Source organism: Rousettus aegyptiacus, unplaced genomic scaffold (assembly GCF_014176215.1).
Source record: "Rousettus aegyptiacus isolate mRouAeg1 unplaced genomic scaffold, mRouAeg1.p scaffold_m13_p_17, whole genome shotgun sequence".
In the NCBI taxonomy this organism is placed as follows: domain Eukaryota; kingdom Metazoa; phylum Chordata; class Mammalia; order Chiroptera; family Pteropodidae; genus Rousettus; species Rousettus aegyptiacus.
The window spans coordinates 13,085,682-13,108,070 of record NW_023416292.1 but is presented as its reverse complement, the minus strand read 5'-3'; the positions used below and the strand labels follow the sequence as shown (position 1 = coordinate 13,108,070).

The following is a 22,389-nucleotide window of genomic DNA, read 5'->3' as shown; positions in this document are numbered from 1 at the left end:
GCCTTTAAAAAATACTCTGCCAAAAGCAAAAGGAAGGATTCGTGAAGATATACAGCAGAAGGAAAAATGTGCAATGACGTAAGGGAAAAATACAGCTGATAAATCACCAGGGACTTATAGCAAGGTCCTTAAAAATCATTAATGAAAGTTTAATGCCAAAATGTTTGAGTAAAATAAATACTTTCAAGTACAGAGCTTGCCTGTGTGTGGCTCATAAAAAATACCATAGAAGCGCCAGCTCCTTTGCCCCGAAATGAAATCTTTCATATCACCCCTGTGCTCCCATTTCAAACACAAGCTTTGTTGCCATTCTTTTATTTCATTTCCTCTGGCCCCCAAACCATATATTCACCTGTAAGAACTGACCCAGAGGTACTGCCAGCACGCCAAGATCTGTATCCTTGGGCTGCCCCCTGATGGCAAAGGATCAGTTTGCTTAAGTTGTCCATTTCCCCTGTCATACTACTGACTCGTTCATATGATGAGTGTTTAATTGGCAGTCTCCCTTTATTCATTCGAAGGCCCTTCAGGGACTATGGCTGTTTTGCTTATTAGTCCTGGTACCTAGTGTGTGGAGAAAGGATTGGCTAGGGAGGGAGTAGGATTTTATGTAGCGATACTGGGTCGGAAACAGCCATGATGAGTTAAAAGTGATCTGATTCAGGGAGTTGTACACTGCAGTAACGGAAGCGTCTATTTGAGACTTTTAGGAAATAATATTGCGATGACAGAACAGGACTCAGTGATTGGTTGGATGTGGATATTGAGAAGGTGAAGGTGTCACAGGTGATCTGGATAGAGCTCTGGATGGGTGGCGGTGTCACAGTTTGTAACATAAGGCCCTGGAGGAGGAGGAAGGTAAAGAAGAAGATAAAAACCTGAGATACCCAAGTGGAGAGGCTGAGGTGGCAGTTAGATATGTGGAGAACAAAGCTGAAGGTATTAGCTCCCTGATTTCAAACTCTGTTGCAAAGCTGTAGTAAAAAAAACTGTAGGTCTGGAATGAAAACAGGCACATAGATCAATGGAACAGAATAGCGAACCCATTAATTAACTGTACATATATGGTTAATTAATTTACAACAAAGGAGCTAAGAATATACAATGGGGAAAAGGCGGTCTCTTCAATAAATGATGTTGAGAAAACTGGACAGCCATGGGCAAAACAAAACTGAACTCATGGATACAGATAACAGCTTGGTGGTTGCCCAAGGCAAGGGGGTGGGTGAAATGGGTGAGGAGGGTCAAAAGGTACAAACTTCTACTTATTAAATAAATATGGGGATGTAATGTACAGCATGGTGACTGTAGTTAATAATACTGTATTACATATTTGAAAGTTGCTAAGAAAGTTGATCTTGAAAGTTTTCATCACAAGAAAAAAATACCTATGTATGGTGATGGATGTTAACTAGACTAATTGTGATTATTTCATAATATATACAAATACTGAATCATTATGTTGTATACCTGAAACTAATGATGTTATATGTCAATTATACCTCAAGAAAAAAAGAAAGATGATACTTCTCTGATCACAAGGAACTAAATTAGAAATAAGTAACGGAAAGATACCTGAAAATCCTGAAACATTTTGAAATTATGCATCATACTTCTAAATAATGCATGATTCAAAGCAAAAATCACATAAAAGTTAAAAAATATTTTGGGCTGAATGAAAAGAAAACTTACATTATTAAAATTTGTGAAATAGAACTTAAAGAGAAATTTATAGGTTTAAAAGCTTATATTATTAGAAAAGGGTAAAACTCTACAAGCAACAATCTAAGCTTCCACCTTAAGCTAGAAATATAGGAGCAAATTAAACCCTAAATTAGTAGGAAACAACTAGTAATGAAACAAGAAACAGAAAAATAATGAGGAACATAAATGAAATCAAAGCTGATTCTTTGAAAAGATCAATATATATTAAAAAAACCCTCTGGCTGTATTGATTGAGAAACTAAAAAGATACAAATATTACCAATATCAATAATTGAAAAGGAGGTATATCCAAGATTCTATACATATTAAAAGGGTAACTAACTATTATAAACAACTTGATGCCAATGAACTCAACAACCTGTATGAAATGGACAAATTCCTTGAAAGACAATACAAATTATTTCAAAAGCCAATAAAAAACATGAATATCAGTTAAAGACATTAATTCATAGTTAGGAACCTTTCTACAAAGGAATCTGTGGGTTCAAGTGGCTTAACTGGTGAATTGTTAAGTAAAATACCATCAACTCATTTTGAAAATATAGCAGGAGAAACACTTCTCTCATTTTATGAGGTCAGCATTTTCCTACAATCCTAAAATCACAGCCAGACAAAAAATATGAGAAAACTACAGACCAACATCCCTCATGAATATGGATTAAAAATCTTTAGCAAAATATTAGCTAACTAAAAATTAAATATATAAAAGGCAAATACATCATGACTAAGTGGTATTTATCCCAGCAATGCAAGGTTGATTAACATTAAAAATCAATTAATGTAGTTTACCTTACTATCACAATAGAAGAGAAAAACTATGTAGTCATTTCAATTGATGCAAGAAAAACATTTGGAAATATTCAACATCCCTTTATAATAATAATCTCTGAGCAAACTAAGAATGGAAGGGGACTGCCTGATAAAAGGCTGAAGATTGCACATCTGGTTGAATTTTGGAGCATGTGAATTATATCTCAATAAAGCTGTTAGGAAAAAAAAACCTATTGCGAACATATCACTTAATGGTGAAACCTGAATGGTTTCGCCCTAAGAGAAAGAACAAGACAAGTATGTTCACTCTCTCCATTTCTATTTAACATTCTACTGGACATTCTCAAAAATACAATAAGACAAGGAAAAGAAGTAAAAGATCTACAAATGAGAAAGCTGCAAGTAAAACCATTTTTAATCACAGGTGACATGATCGAGCATGCTGCAAGTCCTCATGATCTACAAAAAAAAAAAAAAACTACTGGAGCTAATAAGAAACTTTAGCAAGAGTTCAGGATACCAAATCAATATACAGAAATCAGTTGTATTTTTACATATTAACAATAAACAAATGTGAATGGAATAAAAAATAAGACAATATTTGCAATAGCATCCCAAAATATGAACTACATTGAGCCCCTATCCTGAAAATGGGGAACATTTCTGTGAGAAATTAAAGAAGACCTAAATGGATTGATTTACTATGTAGCTTGGGAGACTTGATATTATTATAATTTCAATTCTCTCCAAATTGTTTACTAGATTCAATGAAATCCAAATGAAATTGATATTGTTATTGTCAATATTATTAAAATATCACTTCTTTCCAAACTGAATTATAAATTCAATGAAATCCCAATAAAAATCCTACCAAGCTTTCTTGTAGCAATTTCCAAACTGATTCTAAAATTTATATGAAAACCTAAGTGCCTAGAATAGCCATACCAGTTTTGAAAAAGAATATAAGGTCAGAGGACTTATACTTACTCATTTGAACACAATAAAAGTACAGTAATCAAGACAGTGTGTTATTGGCATAGGTTTAAACATATATAAACCAACATATGTACGGTCAATTGATTTTCAGCAAAGATGCCAAGGTAATTTAAGAATTATTTTTTCATAAATGGTTTGAAACGACTTATTATCTATATAGAAAAAAATGAATCTCAATCCTGATCCACAAAAATTAACTTGCAGTGGATCATAATCCTAAATGTAAATGCTGAAACTATAAAACTTTTAGAAGAAACTTTGTAACCTTTAGGTAGGCAAAAATTTCTTAGGAAACAAAAGTGTGAACAGACTGTTTGAATTGGGCTACATCAACATTTAAGATACCAGTAAGAAAATGCAAATGCAAAGGCAAGCCTCAGACTGGGAGATGTATTAACAATACATATCTGACAAAAGATGGTCTTCCAGAATATATTAAAAAAAAACTTTTGAAATTCACTAATAGAACCAAAAAAAGTCTACAAAAATGGGCATACTTGGACAAATTTCAGCAGAGTTATACAGAAATTGTATATCCATAAAATGATACTCAATATAAGTTATCATTAAGGAAATGAAAATTAACACCGCAGTGTGATATCACTGTTTGGCCATCAGAGCATTGGAAGGGGTGAAATGAAAACAGCCAGCGGTTCCGGCTGTTGCTGAGGACGTGATGCACCTGGAGCTCCCAAACACTGCTCGTGGGAGCACAAAACTTTACACCCATTTGTAAAGAGTTTTGGCAATTTCTTATAAAGTCAAACAGATACCACACGATCAAGCAATTTCAAGCGTAGGTGTTTAAGAGAAGTGAAGGCATGTGTCCACGTAAAATGTTCCTCTCACCTTCATTTAAACTAACCTGAACCGGGAACAAGACAAATGTCCACCAATGGTGACTGTATAAAAATTGAATATTTAACAATGAGATATTATTCAGCAATGAAAATGAAAGAACTTAGACATGCAGCAACATGGATCAATTGCAAAATAAGTAGTAAAAGAAGTAAAAAAGGTGTAGATAATGTATGATAGCTAATGACATGAAACTCTAAAAAAATGTGCCATGTATTTATAGAAAGCACATCTGTGGTTGCCTGGGTAGGGTAACAAGGTGAGATTAGCTAGGAAGAGATATAAGGGGATGATGTTTTAGGGTGATAAAAATGTTCTATACTTTGATTTTAGTGTGGAGAACATATCAAAAGTAATAGAATATACCCTTAATGTGAGATATGTAAATTAAACCTCATTAAACTTGTCCTTGTGTGTAATAGTTGCTCTATTTTTGAGGGAGAGGATTTGGAGTCCGTGCACGAGAACTTTATAAAGGTGTTGACAATTTCTCAATACAAAACCTGTTCTGTTTTGAGCACTATGTCAGACATTACTATGACTTGCATTTATATTTAAGCTGTGATGAGGCATAGTGAGTTGAGGAATAAAAGTAAGTCCTTGACCCTAAGAGCTCTCGGTCATCTAGGATGCAAACTAAAATACAGTATTATAGATGCTGTGATAGATGTATGAACAGCTTATGCCTGGAGAGTAATTAACCCTCTCTGATGGGTTTGGAATGGAGGAAGTGACATTTGCATTTACTTAAGTTTAATGCCCTTTGGTTAAAATCATATATTTTGGAACCAGACAGACACAGATTGGAATCCTGGCTCTGTTCCTTATTCTCTCTGTCAAACGAGAATCAAAATAGGGTGCTAAGAGACGATATATCACAGCGTCAGGCTGAATACGTACTGTTATATTCGGGAGGACAGAGACTAAGCCGCGGTAACAAAGACAGAGACGGGAGTGGAAGTGTGTTCTGAGTGGCGGTAGCCACATAAACACAGGCACGAGGGGCACCGTTTGGAGTACAGGGCGAAGTTCAGTGATGTGATTGAGCAGAGGAACTGGTGGAAGGCAGAGGGGAAACAGGGCTTGAAGGTCAGGATACAGCCAGACCATGGCAACTGTTTTAAGAGCCTCAAACTCTATCATGTGTTGGTGTTTCTATTGTAGGTTCCTAAGCAAGACGGTTTCCATGAAAAAAAAAAAAAAAGTTTTTAGGAAAACTACTCTAGCGATAATGTGGGGGATGACTTTCTTTCCAGATCCTTGCTATTTGTTTTCGTTTTTGTTTTTGTTTTTCCTGGAAGTCATTACTCACCATGAGCGATATTTCTGAAACTTTCTTAACATCTGTGGTGCGTTGCCCTAGAAGGTCATTCATTATAATTCAAATGAAGCAAGATTTAACTATTTTGGGATAAAATTTGGCTGTGATACAAAGCAACTCCCCCTTAAAAACTAGCTAAGACCAAGAGAAGTCCTGCTAGAAGCTCTAAGCTACATGGCGGAGAGAACCATGAAGGAATTTAGCTCATTTTCCTACCTCCGCTCCCTAAGATAGTGATGGAAAAAAGAGCAAGTGTGTTAGGTCAGCTCAGTGGCTCAGACTGAAGGACCAGAGACTCTCACATCTGAAACTGATGTCACTGCTAACGCGTTGCTTGAGAGTACCCAAAGTCCTGCCTTTCTATTGCAATTTCCTTTTTGGTTATGTGAGACCAGCTATGACAGCCTGTTATACATGGAAAGCTAGTGTTGCCAGATTTTAATTTGGAGAATACAGAATTTATTTTTGACTAATTGGTCCAGGAGGTACTGGAGTAGAATCTAAACAACTTTGGAGGTCTGCGGCAAGGAAACAGAGAGGGAGAGAGATTTAATCAACCTTCGCCCAGGCAGCCTGTTGACAGATTTCTAGGCTGACTTAATCAATGCTCTTATTTCTCAGGTAAGACCTCAAAATTATTTGGATCTGATTTCACTGTACTTCATCCTTTTCATGATGTTATACTTATAAAGTCACTAGCTTGGAATTCCTTTTCGGGACACACAAAAGAACAACAAAAAAATAAAACCCTACACTTTCTTTTTGTCTAGACTGCAGTAAAGAAATGGATGGAAATCATAATTCTGAGCTTAAGCTTAACTAGTATGTAAATCATCTTCCAGTCCACAATAAACAATTAAATCTCTCTGGTATCTAGAATCAGTGTCAACCACAATCAAATAGGAGCAATGAACCCAAGACTTTACTCACCAGAGCCGTAAATCACAAACCCATCACCCCCCAGAGCAGAAGCAAAGGGAGGGATCAGCGAGTACTGTAATAGGTTCCATATGCTGTTTTAGAGAAAGTCTTAAAAAAATAATTAGACATACAGATCACCATACGTTTGTAGCACAGCTTTACATATGTGACAAAGAAATGACCGGCGATGTCAATTTTTTGCTTCTGTTTTCTGCCACTTTATACAAAACAGCGGAATAATTGTTTATTGAAGTCTGGACGGGCCGCGCTGGGGAAACGAGATAGGTACCGGGGAATGCAGAATGCGAAGGAGCGGGCAAAGAGGAAGGCGAGGGAGATAGGAGGAAAAGCCCACTCTCGGCCTTGCTAGATGAGGAAGCGCAGATGGGGAAGCACAGATTCCATCCAACCCTCTTGGCCTTTCCCCCGCTGCTTGAGTGCAGAGGGTTAGTATTTTCCTTTAAGCAGTGAAGTTACAAAGCCAGAAATTAACATGACCACAATTCTGTGAAAAATTTGACGGTCCATGACCGATTTGAAAGGGAAGCCTGGTCGTGAGTCGGACGGACCGTTTTCAAGTTCCCATTCTGCTGTGCGATCTTGGGCAATTTACTTAACTTCTCTGAGTTTCCGTGTCATCCGAATGGCAAATTAATACGTCCCAGAGTGCTCCACGGAATGCACTCGTATGTATTTTTCTTCTGACACTTATCCTATCATTCTGAAATCTGAAATGTAGCCGATAATTTTGAAATATATCCCGCTCTTCATGTGATTGTGGGCATCCCAGTAATTTGGATTAATCATGATTTGGATTAATCACGATTTGGATTAATCACGATTTGGATTAATATGTCCTCCCAGTGAGGAGACCCTATGCTCATTTTTTATTTCACCCTGCCTCTTGTGCACCTGGCACAATGATTAGGCTACGGCTAAGTAAAATTCTAGGGACTTCCCCTTCCCTCCTGTGCATAGCATGGTGCTGGTTGAGATTTAAGCAAACTAACTGTCATTACCAGGAAGCTCACCAACTCTCAGCAATTAATCAGATTGGCCCACTGATCCCCTCAGCTAGAAAGTCAGGGATGCTAACTTGTGTATCTGCATAATTGCTGTTGTGCTAAGAGGTCTGACTCCAGAGACACAGTCTCCTTCAGCTTCCTCTTTGGCTTACTGCAAATAGCAAGGTCAAGCTGTGGCAGTAGAGAAAAAAAAAAAGGAGAAAGTGGAAAGTCCTGTAAAAGCTTAAGGAAAAATAAAAGAAAAAGAAACTACGACCCAGTTGGAATGAAATGGTGACACAGAATGAAATGATCCTATTTCCGCTCAGACAGATGCTGCCATGGATTTCACACTGACTCTGAAACCAAAGCTGACATCCACCCAAGTACTCAGGCACCACATTTCTCCCATCCTTCATTTGTTGGTATTGAAACTAAGACATTTCACAAATTTGGGTATCAAATACTAAATGTGTGTGGGAAAAGGGCAGATAAAATGGGCCAATTAGACCACAGACACATCTGTCAAAATGTTAACCCTTAACCTTAGTGAAAACATAATCTAGGATCAAACATAGAAACGCTGCAGACGTACACAAGTCATTTAATACAGCCTTTGAAAAGACCGTGACGGCTCGTTGGCACTATTCTGAAAGCCTGATGAGAAATCCAGGCTTGGCCCTGCTAGGAATATTTGCAATTTTAAAGAAGAAGTAGGTTCTAATTCAGTAACTATTTAATACATCCCAGCAAGATTCTCCCCGCAGGCTGAGTTGAAAACACTCCTGACTCTGTTGCTATGCAAAGCAGTTTTCAAATATGTTTTGGAAACCCGTTTGAGACTTGAGAACAAAATTTGGTTTTCACTTGCCTCATTTCGGCTTACGATCTTTTGGTTCAACTCCAAAATAATGTGAGGGTTCTATATTTAATGGACTATGGAGGGTCAATTCGATAGCTGCCTGTCATCCAATAGACACATGAATGCGAGATGCGTTCCCTTGGTACACCCTACAGAGCTTAACGTAAGGGGAGAAAAATAGCAGAAATAACAAAAAGAGAAGTTGGAATTTCTTTACAGAGTTCACTAAAAGACTATTTGAAAACAGCTGAAAACATTGAAAATCATTGAAAATAATGATTGTGTCTTTTTTTCCAGTATATGTGGAACATGACCAATATTACTGTATTTACTCATTAAAATGTCATTATGCTATGGTGAACTTGAGCTTTTGGCAGAGTTTTTTAGAATCCCATAAGATATGGCTTTGACTTTTTGTTGTGTTTGCTCTAGGCACACAGGTCTCTAGGGGATAAGCCCACACGATCTATGCAAGACTTAGGGTCAGGACAGCATCTCTAGTGGCTTCTCCTTGATTTTATTGTCTCTCAGCGTCCTGAAGACACAATGGGTCATTGAGTTTTTATCCCACAAGGGATGGGTTTGCCGTGTTATATCACAGCCGCAGATCAAAAGTGCTGAGGAGAGAGTTGAAAACCGTGAGCCAGTGGTAGAACCGTGTTAGTACCAGGCAACGCAGATCCCTCCTGCACCCGCTCCTTTGACCCTGGCACCACATGGACATTTGTTCCTATTTCAGAGGTCAAGATCAGGGAAGGAACACCGTAGTTAGATGGAAATTAAGATACTGCTCTGAATATAAAGCTCTCTGCATCTAGTTAGTCTAGCAAATTGGTGTCTGGGTATTCAGCAATACCAACTAGATTTAATCATTACTGTATGAAACTAATTAGAGTCCTCCTTGTGGAGCAAGATGTTATCTGATCTAATGAAAAGAATTATAATTAAGAATGCATGGTATATATAGAAATTATGGTTTCCTCGCCGCTTAAAGACCAAGAGAGAGGATAAGGGTTGGCTTTGCGCCAGCTCACCGTACGTGCCTCTCCCAGAAGTGTTTTCTTGAAAGAGGTTTCCCCCATTGGGACCTGCCATTATCCTATGGCCTAGTAAAGTGACTGTAATTAAATTGATTCGACTTCTGTTTTCAGTAAATTAGAAGATTGTGAACAGACTGCTCTTTAGCCAGACATGTGGAAAGGCCAATCTATTTGGAAGTTATTTAAAAATGATTTTGCATGTTAGCTGTTCAACGCAGCAGTTTCCCTTCCCTGCACCTGACGTTCTCACATTTTTGCATTTCTCCCATGAGAAGTTCACCTCTGAATCCTTTCAAGAGCTCAGATTCGTGGGAATTCAGATTTTTGTGTTGACGTGATGCTGTTTTGTAAGTAGAACATTTGATTATAAGACAGAACACTGTCGTGTAGTGGTGAGGGCATAACTCCAGGGTCAGGGTGGCCTGACCCTTAATGTCACCTGACCCGGGCTGCTCCTGAGCCTGGCACCTGCGAGCGCTGAATTCAATGTGGTGGGCGGGGCGTGTTTTCTGTGTTGCTGTTGTTATCGTTGGGACCTGAATGGTGATTCCGACCTGAATCGGCTCGACTTTCTTCACCTTGAAGATAAAAATCCTCCTGTGGCTACTGAAGTGAATGATGCTCCCCTATTGGGTTTTGCATTTTGCCCTCATTCAGCCAGTTAGAACTGGAGTCCACAGAATTGCGCAACATTGGAGTCTGGGACAGTCACGTGATTTACAGTTTCATCTCATTTTAAGCTTTCGAGTGACATAATCGCTGAGCTTTTTTATCATCATAAAAATGCAGGCTGCAAAAAATTGAGCCCCTTAGAATTCTCTGTCTCTGAGAAGACCGAAGGATTCTTTGTGCTCTCAGTCTCTTCGTGGTCAGGTACCCTCGGCCTCCCGCACGTCTGTTGTGCGGATTTGTTTCCAGAGTCCAGGAAGGGAGCCCAGCCGTTTTCCTGGCCATGGCTCTCAGTGCCCAGCACGGCTTGCTGAGCAAGGAGCAGCATTTCTCCACGGAGGTTCACGGGGGTAGCACACACCCAGTCTGGTTTTTCTTCTTTGGAATTGTTATTAAAAACTTCTGCCAAATGCTATCAGCAAGGGAGGAAAGTACACAAAGTCTGAAGTGCAGTAGGGCAGCCCTTAAAATACCAACTCGAATGGAGCGGGATGCCTTGGACTTCTTTAAGTTTTTACATTGAACAGGAGACAGTAGCACTTAGAAAGTCACTTCTGACTCCGCAGACTCCATTGTGCAACCTTGCTCAGTACCGGGTAAGATAGGACGCAATTAAAATTCCTTCAAAAACGGTTGCCTAATCGTTGACATTTGTTCTCAAATACATCATAACGGTAAATACTTAATCTCTTATGCCAGTGAGGATTTTTTCTTTTTTTTTAGTGGAAAGAAAAGAAGATAATTTTTTTTTAAAAAGTGACCTTTTTTTTTTTTCTTCTTTTTTTCTTTTTCTTTTTAAATGGAAGCAACGTAGTACATTTGTATCCAGTCTTGCTCTCAGAAAGCAGGCAGTCTAGCAGGGGAGACCAGAGGAAGGCGAGGAAAGTGGGCAGATAAGAATGCTGTTGAGATTCCAAAGAGGAAGAGATAAAGAGAGTCTGTGTACCTCCCGGTACGCTGACTGACATACTCTGTCACTTTAGAACAACTGTCATTTAGTATTGCCGTGGAAGATGCGATGTGCCACCTTTCCCGGCACGAGGACCGCCCGGCACTAGGAATCTCTCCCTGCCATGGCTTCCTGAAGTCCTTCCCATCTGACGTCTGTCTGTCTCCCACTGTTAGTTTCTGTGTAAGAATCCTTGATTCCGGACAGCTGCTTCTGTCACTTTTTTTTTTTCTCAAAAGGAATACATTTGTGAGGCCACTATGATGCACCCCCACAATTGAGAAGGCTGTATCTTAAGATCTTCTTGGATCCCCCAATTTGCAAATACCGTAATTACGATTAGAGCAGCCCACCACTGCACCAGGATTGGGATGCTAAGGATGGGCGAGCACACTGAGCACCAGCTTCACAAACTTACAGTTGCTTACGTGATGGAATTTTACGTTATTCCTGAATAGTCATGACTCAGATGTTATATCCATGCACACCAAGGGGCTATTATAATACCGAACTGTTTGACTTTTAAATAATGCATAATGCGGGAATAAATGCAGTACATGAGACAGAAATCGGAACGTTCTTTGGGAATCCCTGCTTGTTCAGTAGTGTGAATTCCTCAGTTCTACTGGAAAAATAATTCAGTGCATATTAGTTTTGCTTTCTTCATTTAGGTGGAGGTTAAATGCTTTATTTTAAACTTGTAAGAGGTCTCAACAGTCTTGTAGACTATCTATTGATATTTAGATGAGGAAACCAAGACCAAAAGAAATGAACTGCTTTGCTCAAGGGTTACGTAGAGAATTTACTGTTGCCTCGTGATTTGAACCCAGTCTTCTGACTGGAATTTCAGTGCTTTCTGTACTATGCAATTCTGAACCTTTGGGTAAATGCAAAGGCTGCTCTTGATAGATAGACTTGTAAGTGGAAGAGTCAAAGATAATAGGAGATAAACATCAAGAAACCGATCTTGTCTGGACAGGATCTCAGCTTATTAGGAGGAAGAATGAGGTTGAAAGAAGGTAGGGGGAAAGAAACGGCAGGAAGACCAATAATCACAGGAAGATACTGGGGTAGGGCAAATGCCAGACATGTTCAAGATTGGAAGAAATCGGAGTCGAGTTAAAAAAAAATTCTTCGGGCAGAAGCAAATTTATGTGCACAAAGGGAATAAAGTGGAAATATTGTATTATTAATACATGTGATAGAATCTGTAGGGGCAGAAGAAAAGCATGGCCTAATAAATAAAGACAACGAACACGCCACATCATTTCGGTAAGGTTCTGAATATTAAACATTTTTTTTCCTCCTAAGAATATGTAAGAGAAGAGAGAGGGAAAAAATGATAATGATTTAGAGAAATGTCATATATTGTTTACTATCATAGGAAGGAAAGCTGAATTCAATAAAGTACAGATTGATTTATCAAACAAAATCCAGCAGGGATATTACTATAGTAAATCCAGATTGCAGTGATGTTGTGCCCTAGCACTCATTTTTAAAGTATATTTCAAAAAATATTCATGGGAGTTGTGGATAATTTTATCACATGGCAAGAACAGACACTAGTATTGACAATTTTTTTGTGTGTTCTTAGATTGTCACTTAATACTTAACATTTTTAAGATTAGCCCCTGAGCATCTTCTTGTTTATTTTTGATATTTAATGATCATTTAGGATATGAAGCTGTCAACTCACTCCTTTGTTATGACCATAAAAATGTTATGACTGCCAGTCGATAATTAGTTTTGAAGGAATGGGAGAAATGCTGTCATTATATATTGTATATATTATATCATAAGCATAGTGTGGTAAATATTTTAAAAAGAAAAATACTGACCTTAAAAACACAAATTTTAAAGATATAAATTTATTTAAGGAAATATATACTTTCTCATTGATGGTCATAAATTTTCAGTTATTTCTATAATCATAATAAAATTAATATCACCAATTTCTGTTATCAATTTCTTATAAGACAGCTAAGATTTATAAATATTGACTAGAATGGTTTTTGTGTTTTACCTAACTTAAAAAATATTAATGAAAAACCTTTCAGCTTTGGCGGGAGTGTTAGAGCTCTAGGATTTGAAGGCAAAGGGACTTCAAAAACTCTTATATGGCTTTTCTCATCTGCAAACTGTTTCTCAGTGTCAAGCACAAGAATCTTCCTTCCATTCCATAAGAAATGTCTTCCTGGTTTTACTTCTGTTTTATGCAGTAGAGATAGTCACTAATCACAACCCCTTTACAATTAGAAAAAACAGTTCTCGAGCAATTCTCTTTTTAAAATTTTGAGCAAAATTTTGCTTTTATGTTCTCTGATCAGATATTTGCCTTTATATACATACAGCTTCCTTTCTCCACTCCACTTCCAACTTAAGGATAATCTAACCATCCAGTGGTTAAACAACAAAAAAAAAAGATTCTGCTTTGGCTATCAGGTATTTTAGGAGGACAGTTCTTCAAAACTGATTTCCAAAAAAGCTCATAGGCTTATGTTATTTTAGACCAATTATCAAATAGAATGGAAGGTTTAAGGTTTATAGTACTTTCATCTTGTCTGTTTAATAAACTCATATTAGTGGCCTTTGAATAGAAGTTGGCTTGTAAGCCTTGACCATATGTTTTAAGAAAAAAAGCGGTAGTGAAGACATGCAGCATATCAGAGGTAGAGAAGGTTTGCATATGCCTCTGGTTTTAGTTCTAGTAAAACAATGGCTCCACTAGATAGACTTCTAGCTCTTTTTAGGGAAATAGATAGGAAACCTAGAGTGTATGAATTGTTTAATGAAGGCATGAGGTGGGACTTTAGATTTGAAGAGGAAAAAGCAAGATTGGCTATATGGTACGTGGGGCCCAGTGCAAAATGAAAATGCAGGGCTATGTTTTCTTTTTCTTTTTCTTGAATGACCTCAATTACTTTTATTTATTTATTTCTAATTAGTTAGTTAATTTTAATTGAAGAAATTATTTAAATTTTCTTCTGTCTACCTCCCTTTTTCCCCCTTCCTTTCCCCATTTTTTCAAAAATTATGAATTTCCTGACAGTGACCACAGAACATTCAACCAAGCATAGGGCCCCTTTGAGCCCAGGGCCCTGTGAGACTGCTTGCCTGGGTCGGAAGTTGAGATGGAAGTAAAAAAAAAAAGGTTTCCCTTCCTCTTTCTATCCCATTCTTATCTACATACTCATCAGAAATGACTTTTTCTCAAAGGGGCACTATTGTGCCAGTTAGCTAAGACACTGATTCCTTACTCTGTCTACAGGGCAAATGCATGGAGGGGAGGTCCCATTATGCTTGTGGTGGGGTGGGGTTGGGTGAAGGTCTTCAGAACCACTGTGAGAGAGAGCATAAACCTGGGAACTTCTCAGCTTCTTGGCAGTGTAATTAAGGTTTCTTACTCTAATCTTTCATTGCTGTAAAATGGTGACATCTACCTTGCAGGGTTATTGTCTAGATTATTGACAATGTGGAAAATACATAGCACAGTGGCTGGTATGCAATGGGAACTCAATAAATATCGCACGTATGGTCATTTGTGTGTGTGTGTGTGTGTGTGTGTGTGTGAGAGAGAGAGAGAGAGAGAGAGAGAGAGAGAGAGAGGAGATGTACCGACTGAGGATGGATGAAAAGCTCTCAAATCTCAGATAGGATGGAGGATCTCAGAATGCTTGAAAAGCTTCATAAAAGCCGGCTGCCTCTCTGTATCCATCCTTAGTTCCCAAGTGCTTTGTAATGGTTTAAAACTCAGAGTTACATCTTCTTTCCAAACGGGGTAAGGAACAATCTGTGAGAAGTTAGTACACAGGAGAGTTCTGTCTCCAACACTGAAAATTTGCCAACTTTTACCCACACTGCGGTGATGGGAAGGCAGCTGTGGGCAGACACTTGAGTGAGAGCTATGGGGTCTCTGGGGTGCTTTAGGCTTAAAGATGTCCCATTGTTCACTCTGAGATTTTGCAGTCTGTCTATTATATCCTGTTATGTTTCTATGATATACAGAGGATACAGCCAAAAACATTTTCTGTAGTTTTTCCACTTTGTTTTGATTTATTATTTGTTGTTTACAGCGTTATCTCAAGTAACAATAATGGAATTTCCTTCCCTACTAATCTGGCCTTTTTCCATTTTGCTTGTTTATTTTAATTCCTTTTTTTGGAGGGGGGGAGAGGGATGGGTCTGAAACCTCCACATGACTCTGCTTTGTTTATTTTCTTGCGTATATGTGTCAACATCATTTATTAGCATGTCCATTCAGAGGAACTTTGTTCATTAAATATAAAGGTTCTGTTTCCAGGTTTCTAGTGGGAATGTACTAAGTACTCCAGGTTTCTTAGTACTGCGAAATGGTTTAGGTTAGAAGTTTTTTCATCACGATTCTCTTCAAGCAGATGGCTTGCTCTCCATGCTTACAGGTGACATGTGAGGCAAAGAAGTCACTCTGCAGCAGAAGACCCTTTCCTCAAGTCCTCGTACTTACCACTGCTGCCTGGGTTATCAATGCCGATTTCTGTTTACTTGTATTTAAGCAGTAGGTTATGTGAGCAGGAGATCTGCTTTTTGTAGATGTGTTCAATTCTTTGAAGACATTTCTATGAAAACTAGTCCATTGTTAACTAATGAGTAATTGCAGCTTGCAGTATTAGCTGGTTGGAGGTCCATGATGAATGTTGAACTTGGCCTTTTCTTATGAGGAGCTTACAGCCCACCAAGTCAATAAAAAAGTTAAAGAGATAACTTGGCCTTAACATCTGTTATTTGAATATATTAGATCTGCTACTTCCCTTTTCACTGGATTCTCATGATTTACTGAATTAACCAATTCATCAAACATTTATTTAGTATTTACTTTGTGTATATGATACCATGTCTGGTGTTAAGGTACTTAAAAGGCCAGAAGGTAGAAATAAAGTTGAAAGCAAATAAATATAATAAAGCGTATCTATAAATAAAGATACTAGGTGACACGATGGAAATCTGTCCAGAGTGTATGTAGAGATTAACAAAGGAAGGCTTTTATTCTCTTGGAGTTGGAGTGGAGGGGAGGTGTCATGAACAAGGGCAAAAGGTGTTGGATATATTTGAGACCCATTAGTACTTCCGGATGGCCGAAACAGAGTGGCTGAGAAGGCCTCAGGGCATGGTGGGAGAAGGGAGGTCAAGAAAGTCAGGCACAAGGGGTTTTGGATGCCACATTACGGAGCTTGGATTTTATTCTCTGGGAAAAGTTTCAGATGGGTAGAACATCATTATCAGTTTGGCTTTTTAAGAAAAATTACCCTGAGCCATAAGAAGAAATGATATACTGCCATTTGTGACAACATGGATGGACATCGAGATAATCTTGCTAAGTGAAATAAGCCAGAGAGAAAAGGTTGAAAATCACATGATATCACTTATATGTGGGATACAAATCTAAAAGCAACAAATGAACAGGACAGACAAATAGAGACTCATGGCCATTGACAATGGACTAGTGGTTGCCAGAGGATAGGGGGTAGAGGAGGAGGGTAGAGGTAGATGGGATAAAGGGGGTCAAATATAGGGGGGTAAGGGGAGGGCAAAGTGGGTAGAGGGGATCCAATATATGATAGCTGAAGGAAACTGGACTTTGAGTGATAATTACACAATAGAATATATAGATGTCAAATCATAATGTACACCTGAAATTATATAATTGTATTAACCAAAGTTACCCCCAATAAACTTAATTAAAAAAAAAGAAAAAGAATAAACATAAAAAATTTTTTAAAGAAAGAAATATTATCCTGAGGATAGATTCAGCGGGCTTGAACGGAGGCAAGGAGATGCCTTCGGAGAGTAGGGTGGCAAGCAGGCATGGCGTGGTTCTGAAGAAGTTGGTGGCATTCAGATTTCAGGGAGGGAGACTTCAGAGAATAGGTATCGGTTTTTGAAATTGTCTTTATAGCAACTGCTGATGAAAGCGACAATAAACATCGAAGAGTATCTTCCCCTGTGCTTCCATTACGTTAGGAACCGTAGCATTTCATACACTATACTGTAACACGCTATACTGCGATTGTTTGTTTATAACCCTTTCTGCCCCAAGACACTACTAAGCTTCTTAAGGTTAAGAACCAGACCTCGGAATTATTTGCGTACGCCCGGCATGGAGCCTCATGTAAACAAGTGCTCAATAGATGTTTGAAGAGTAAAACTCCTGACGACACAGCCGGTGCTCCCTCTGCATGCACAGCCTGGCATGGAAATACACCACCCTCACTCAGGCTTGCATTGCACCCTCTCATTTCCATCTCGCCTCTTGAGGGGGCCAGAGCAAAGTGACAAGCGGATATAACAGGCAAAGGTGGTTTTTTATTTTGCTTTAAAATTTATATCGTTTGTCCATTATCGAAGTGAGTTTCTAACTCCAGAAGCCTGTGTTAAAATGCCAATGATGAATATTTAAAATATAAAAAGTGGCCATAAAAGTTAATGTCTATTTTGGTACTGTCTTCAATGGTCTCATTACTCACAAACCAAGCATGATAATTTGCTTTCATATCTCTTTTTATATTATATAATTTTTTGAAAAAATTATTTTATTAGTTTCAAGTATATAGTACATTGGTTAGACATTTATATAGTTTATAAAATGATCCCCCTAATTGCTTTTCGTGTCCTCTGGCTCTCTGCCTAGTCATTATATTAATACTGACTGTATTCCCTATGCCATGCTCGCCATCTCCATGACCATCTATCAGCTACTAATCTGTACTTCTTTAACCCTTCACCTCTTTCTCCCAGCCCTCCAAACCCTCCCCTCTGACCATCACCAGATTGTCCTCTATATTTGCGAGTCTGTTTTTGATTACTTTGTTCTTTTTGTTCCTTAGATTCTGCATATATGTTAAATCATATTGTTTTTATCTTTCTCTGACTTACTTCACTCAGAGTAATAATCTCTAGGTCCATCCATGTCCTTGCAAATAGTAGGATTCACTTTTTTTAATGGCTGAGTAATATTCCATTGTATATATGAACCATAACTTCTTAATCCAATTGTCTGTGGATGGGCATTTAGGTTGCTTCCATATCTTGGCTATTGTAAATTGTGCTCCCATGAACACAGTGGTGCACAGATCTTAAAGAATTATTGTTTTGGTTTTCTTTGGATAAATACTCAGAAGTGCAATTACTGGCTCAAAACATAGATCCATTTTAAATTTTTTGAGAAACCTCTGGACTGTTTTCCATAGTGGCTGTACCAATTTGCAATCCCACCAACAGTGTATGAGGGTTCCCTTTTCTCCACATCCTCCCTCACACTTGTTGTTTCTTGATTTATTGATGATAGCCATTCTGACAGGTGTGAAGCGATATCTCATTGCGGTTTTAATTTGCATTTCTCTGATGATTAATGACCTTGAACATCTTTTCATATGCCTATTGGCCATCTGTATTTCCTCTGGAGAAATATCTGTTCAGGTCTTCTGCCCATTTTTTAGTTGGATTGTTTGTTTGTTGTTGTTGTTGTTGTTGAGGTGTATTGTATGTTATGTAAGGTTTTAACTTGGTTCATACTTTATTCTTTCACACAGATCCGTAATGCCTCCTGCCTGGCTCTTTCAAGATGGAGGAGAAACCTGTGGGAGAGCCTACTCCAGTGGTGTCTAAATTCAAACTTTCCACCAAGGTGGAAAGCGCAGGACACTGGCTGGTAGAAGATCATGCTCGAATATGGGAAGTTTTAAAGACAGAGGAGGTAAGGCTACTCTAAATGACGCAGTTGGTGCAGTGATGGATTTTCTTTGTGTAGCCGGCACCACAGGCCAGCTTGGGAAGTTTTTATTCAGGGGCCATAGGCACAACCATGATGGAGAACAATAAGTCAGGGGTGTGTCCCTTGGACATTGATAGCTCCACAGTGATTCAGCCAAAGGAGGGAGCACTGACAGCTGAGCCTTAAAATATACAAGTTGACATTCTCCTTGTAGAATCCTACCAGATTTAAATGGGTAATCAAATCATGGTTAGAAAGTTGATCGATCATAACAAATGGAATTACATAAATTCATCATTTGACAGTATTAGGCTAAGTGTGGAGCATCTGTAGCAGAAGAGGAATGGCAAGAAATGGAGTCTAATGAGCCTCACTCAGAAATTCAGAAATTATCCTGTGGGCCTGGAGGAGTCGATCGAGGGTTTTAGGCAAGGGTAGTGACATGGTCAGATAATGTTGCAAAATACTGCTCTGTCAGACATGTGAAGGATGGCCTAGAACACTGTAAAACTACCCTAATCTCTCCCCTCTGGCCGCACCATGCTAGTCAGTGCTCAACTGGGGATTATCAGCATTGCTCGTCTTTTCACAATGGAAATTCTCTCTCTAGCTAGACAGTCTCTTCCTGAGACCATACGCATTAGTTTTAATTCTACTTCACTTATAAACCCTGAAGCATTGGCGTATTGCTGGGCACAGGTAGAAATAAATACCTGATAATTGATCAATGAGTCATTTTATAGCAATTACATAATCATGATTTTATAGTAATATGTCATTTCTCTAAATTGTAACATCAACCAAAACATGGCCATCTTTGGGAACAAAGGTGATTTATTTGATTCACCATTAGCTAGCACTAAGTGGTAGTAATTTTTGTTGTTGTTATTGCTGATTAAATTTGCATTGAGTTATCCACCATGTACTAGACTTATCTGTGTTCAGTGTTTTACATTAGTGAGAAGGTTACCAAGATAAGCAATGTCCTCTGTGGCTATGGAACAGAGATGTTCTCTGTGTGAATGAAATGAAATGCTTGTATGGAGACTGGACATATGACCTCTTCCTCTCTGTCCAGCTCAGGAATGGGGCCCCACAGTGTGACATCACATTCCTGGAGGAGGAAAGAGTAATGTGTTCACCATGAATGCTTTGGAGATTAAATCATACTCATCTGAGGGACAGGAAGGGAGAGAATTTAAAAAAAAAAAAAACCCAACTGGATGACAATTTGGACAAGCAGTGGGAGTGCATTTTGCTAATCTTTGAAGGGCTGGCTCTTTGCTGAGCTGTGGTTTGATGACAGAGCCAGAGTTCTTTGTGATTCTGAATGAATTTCTTCTTCTCTCTGCCCCGAATTTTAATATGAGGCAAAGAGATAGAAATGTCTTGCCTGGGAAGTTATTAATATATAAAAATGCTTTGAAGTATTTTTACAGAGATGAATAAAGTAGACATATCATTCAGTAGTGAGAAATTCCAGAATACTGAGACTGAATAATTTTCCATTGGGGTCTGTAAAGGAGGGAAAATATCACTTACTGAGTACCTACTCTGTATGGAGAACTGTACTTGACGCTTTCGTATTCATCAACATATTTAATTGTCATGGACATAAATACATTTTTCATAAGGATTTTGAAGTTTAGACACACATACTCAAAGATATATAGTTAGTAAGTGGCGGAGTTAGATTCAAAGTTAAGTTCATCTCTCTTTATTTTATACCCGAATCTCATCGTGAAACTATCTACCAAAATTGTTTATATCAGTCTGACTCTTTATTTGGTTTCCCTGCCCAAACTTCGACTGGCCAGGGCAGCAGCCTCAATTGTTAAGTGGCACCCGTCTTGCTCTCGAAGAGCTTGGCTCTGCCGTGTCTGGTGTGAACAAACGCAGTGTGCCCACTGAGTCATAACTTTCTTGTGTTCCTCCAGTGTGTGAGGCTGGGCCTCCCTTCTCAGTTCTCCCATGTAGCACCCTAGTATCTCGTGGAGACTGTACCCTTCCCTTAACTCCATTCTATTTAAATGGAGTCCCAAATCTCTGCTAAGCTCTTTGTATCTCTCTTTTCCGAATAACTGAGCTCGGTTCCACATGCCCCAAGCTGTTGAGGGAGGTCCAGTTGTGAACAATCTCATTGTTTGGAACCTGGATATTCTCCCCTGTTCCCTGAAGGCCTGTTGCATCCTCGGACATGAAAGCCTGCCAGAACCACATCAGAGTTTTCCCATGCCCTCGAGGCACTGCTGACCTGTCTGTTATGGGGGCACACGCACAGCTGTCATCAGGAAGCCTCTCCAGCGCCAGTCTACCCACTTCGTATCTTCTTATTTTCATCCACTGGCTCTTGTTTCCAGTCTAAACGCCCAGCATAAGACCATTTGAGTTACAGCATGACATTGTAAGCATCATAGTCTAAACCGAAGGGGATACTCCAGCCGCCAAAAACTTTCATTATGTCCGTGTTTCAGCGTTGGCGTTAGCAGGTACTTGGGTATCACCTTTTTGAGGAAGATGCCCTTGACCACTCCAGCCAGGGTTAGTTACCCTCCTGTGTGGTTCCTTAACACCTCTGCTCATCTCTCTTCTGAGACTCATTACATGAATGGTGCTTGTATGTTTCTATATTGTGTCTCCCAAAAGAGAATGTAAGCTCCTCAAGTGCGAGGCCTCTGTCATGTTCGTCTGTATATGTCCAATATAATTCACAGCGTTTGGCACATAGTAGGCCCTTAATAAATATTTATTGAATACAGAAAATATACAGAGGGACTAAGAGCACAGACTCTGAAGCCAGACTTGCTGTGTGACCTCATCAGATTTCTTAGACTCTCTGTATTTCAGTTTCCTCATCTGTAAAAAGAGTATATTAATAGGGTTGTTGTGAGAATTGAGTTATAATATATCAAGTGCTTGGGACAGTACCTCCTACATAATAAGTAGTATATGTAGACTTTTATTGTTATTGAGTGAATCAGTGGCGTGAGTATGAAATGTTATTCCACATTGGCCTACCAATTATACAACAGTTGCTTTTGCTCCTCCTGTCTGAATTCAATATTTCTCCCACATTCTGCAGGGCTCCACACTCTGGGATCCTTTCTGTATTTTTAAGTGACTATGGAATTTGAACTGTAGACACAGCCGCCTGAAGACTGACCTCTATACGGTTCCTACTGGGCGACCTTTTAAGGAGGAAGACAGTCAGCCCCAGCTAAACATCGTTGTGTTGATATATAAAAATAACTTTTGGGGGAGTGGGCAGATGTTGGGCAGACGCGGCTGTTTCAGAACTACTTAGGTCTGTTCTCTCTTCCCTGTAAGGTGGGGTGACACTTAGTCGTCAGCATGCTCCTAGGGGGCAGTGTCCATGAGACAGTGTGTACAGGCTGGGTTCTAATTTGTGTTATCCTGGCTGTTGATTCAGGTTGCTCAGGCGACAATTTGAATGAGAAAAGGGAACCCCCCCCCCCCGCCCGCCCCAAGAAGATGAAGTAAGACAGGATGGGCATGTGGAGAGCTT

At 38.9% G+C, this 22,389-nt stretch overlaps 1 protein-coding gene across 5 annotated transcripts in view; it reads left to right on the top strand.

Annotated features, from left to right (window-relative positions):
• RGL1 (ral guanine nucleotide dissociation stimulator like 1) overlaps positions 1-22,389 on the top strand; it is a 194,661-nt gene that overhangs the window by 38,510 nt on the left and 133,762 nt on the right. For 4 of the 5 annotated variants that reach the window (XM_016145595.2, XM_016145598.2, XM_016145592.2 and 1 more), the window contains one exon: positions 18,682-18,845. In XM_016145595.2, coding sequence (XP_016001081.1) covers positions 18,714-18,845 — 132 coding nt within the window. In that variant the 5' untranslated portion in view covers positions 18,682-18,713. Of the gene's footprint in view, positions 1-18,681; positions 18,846-22,389 lie in introns of those variants that run through there. The other variant, XM_036234524.1, reaches the window with a different exon arrangement.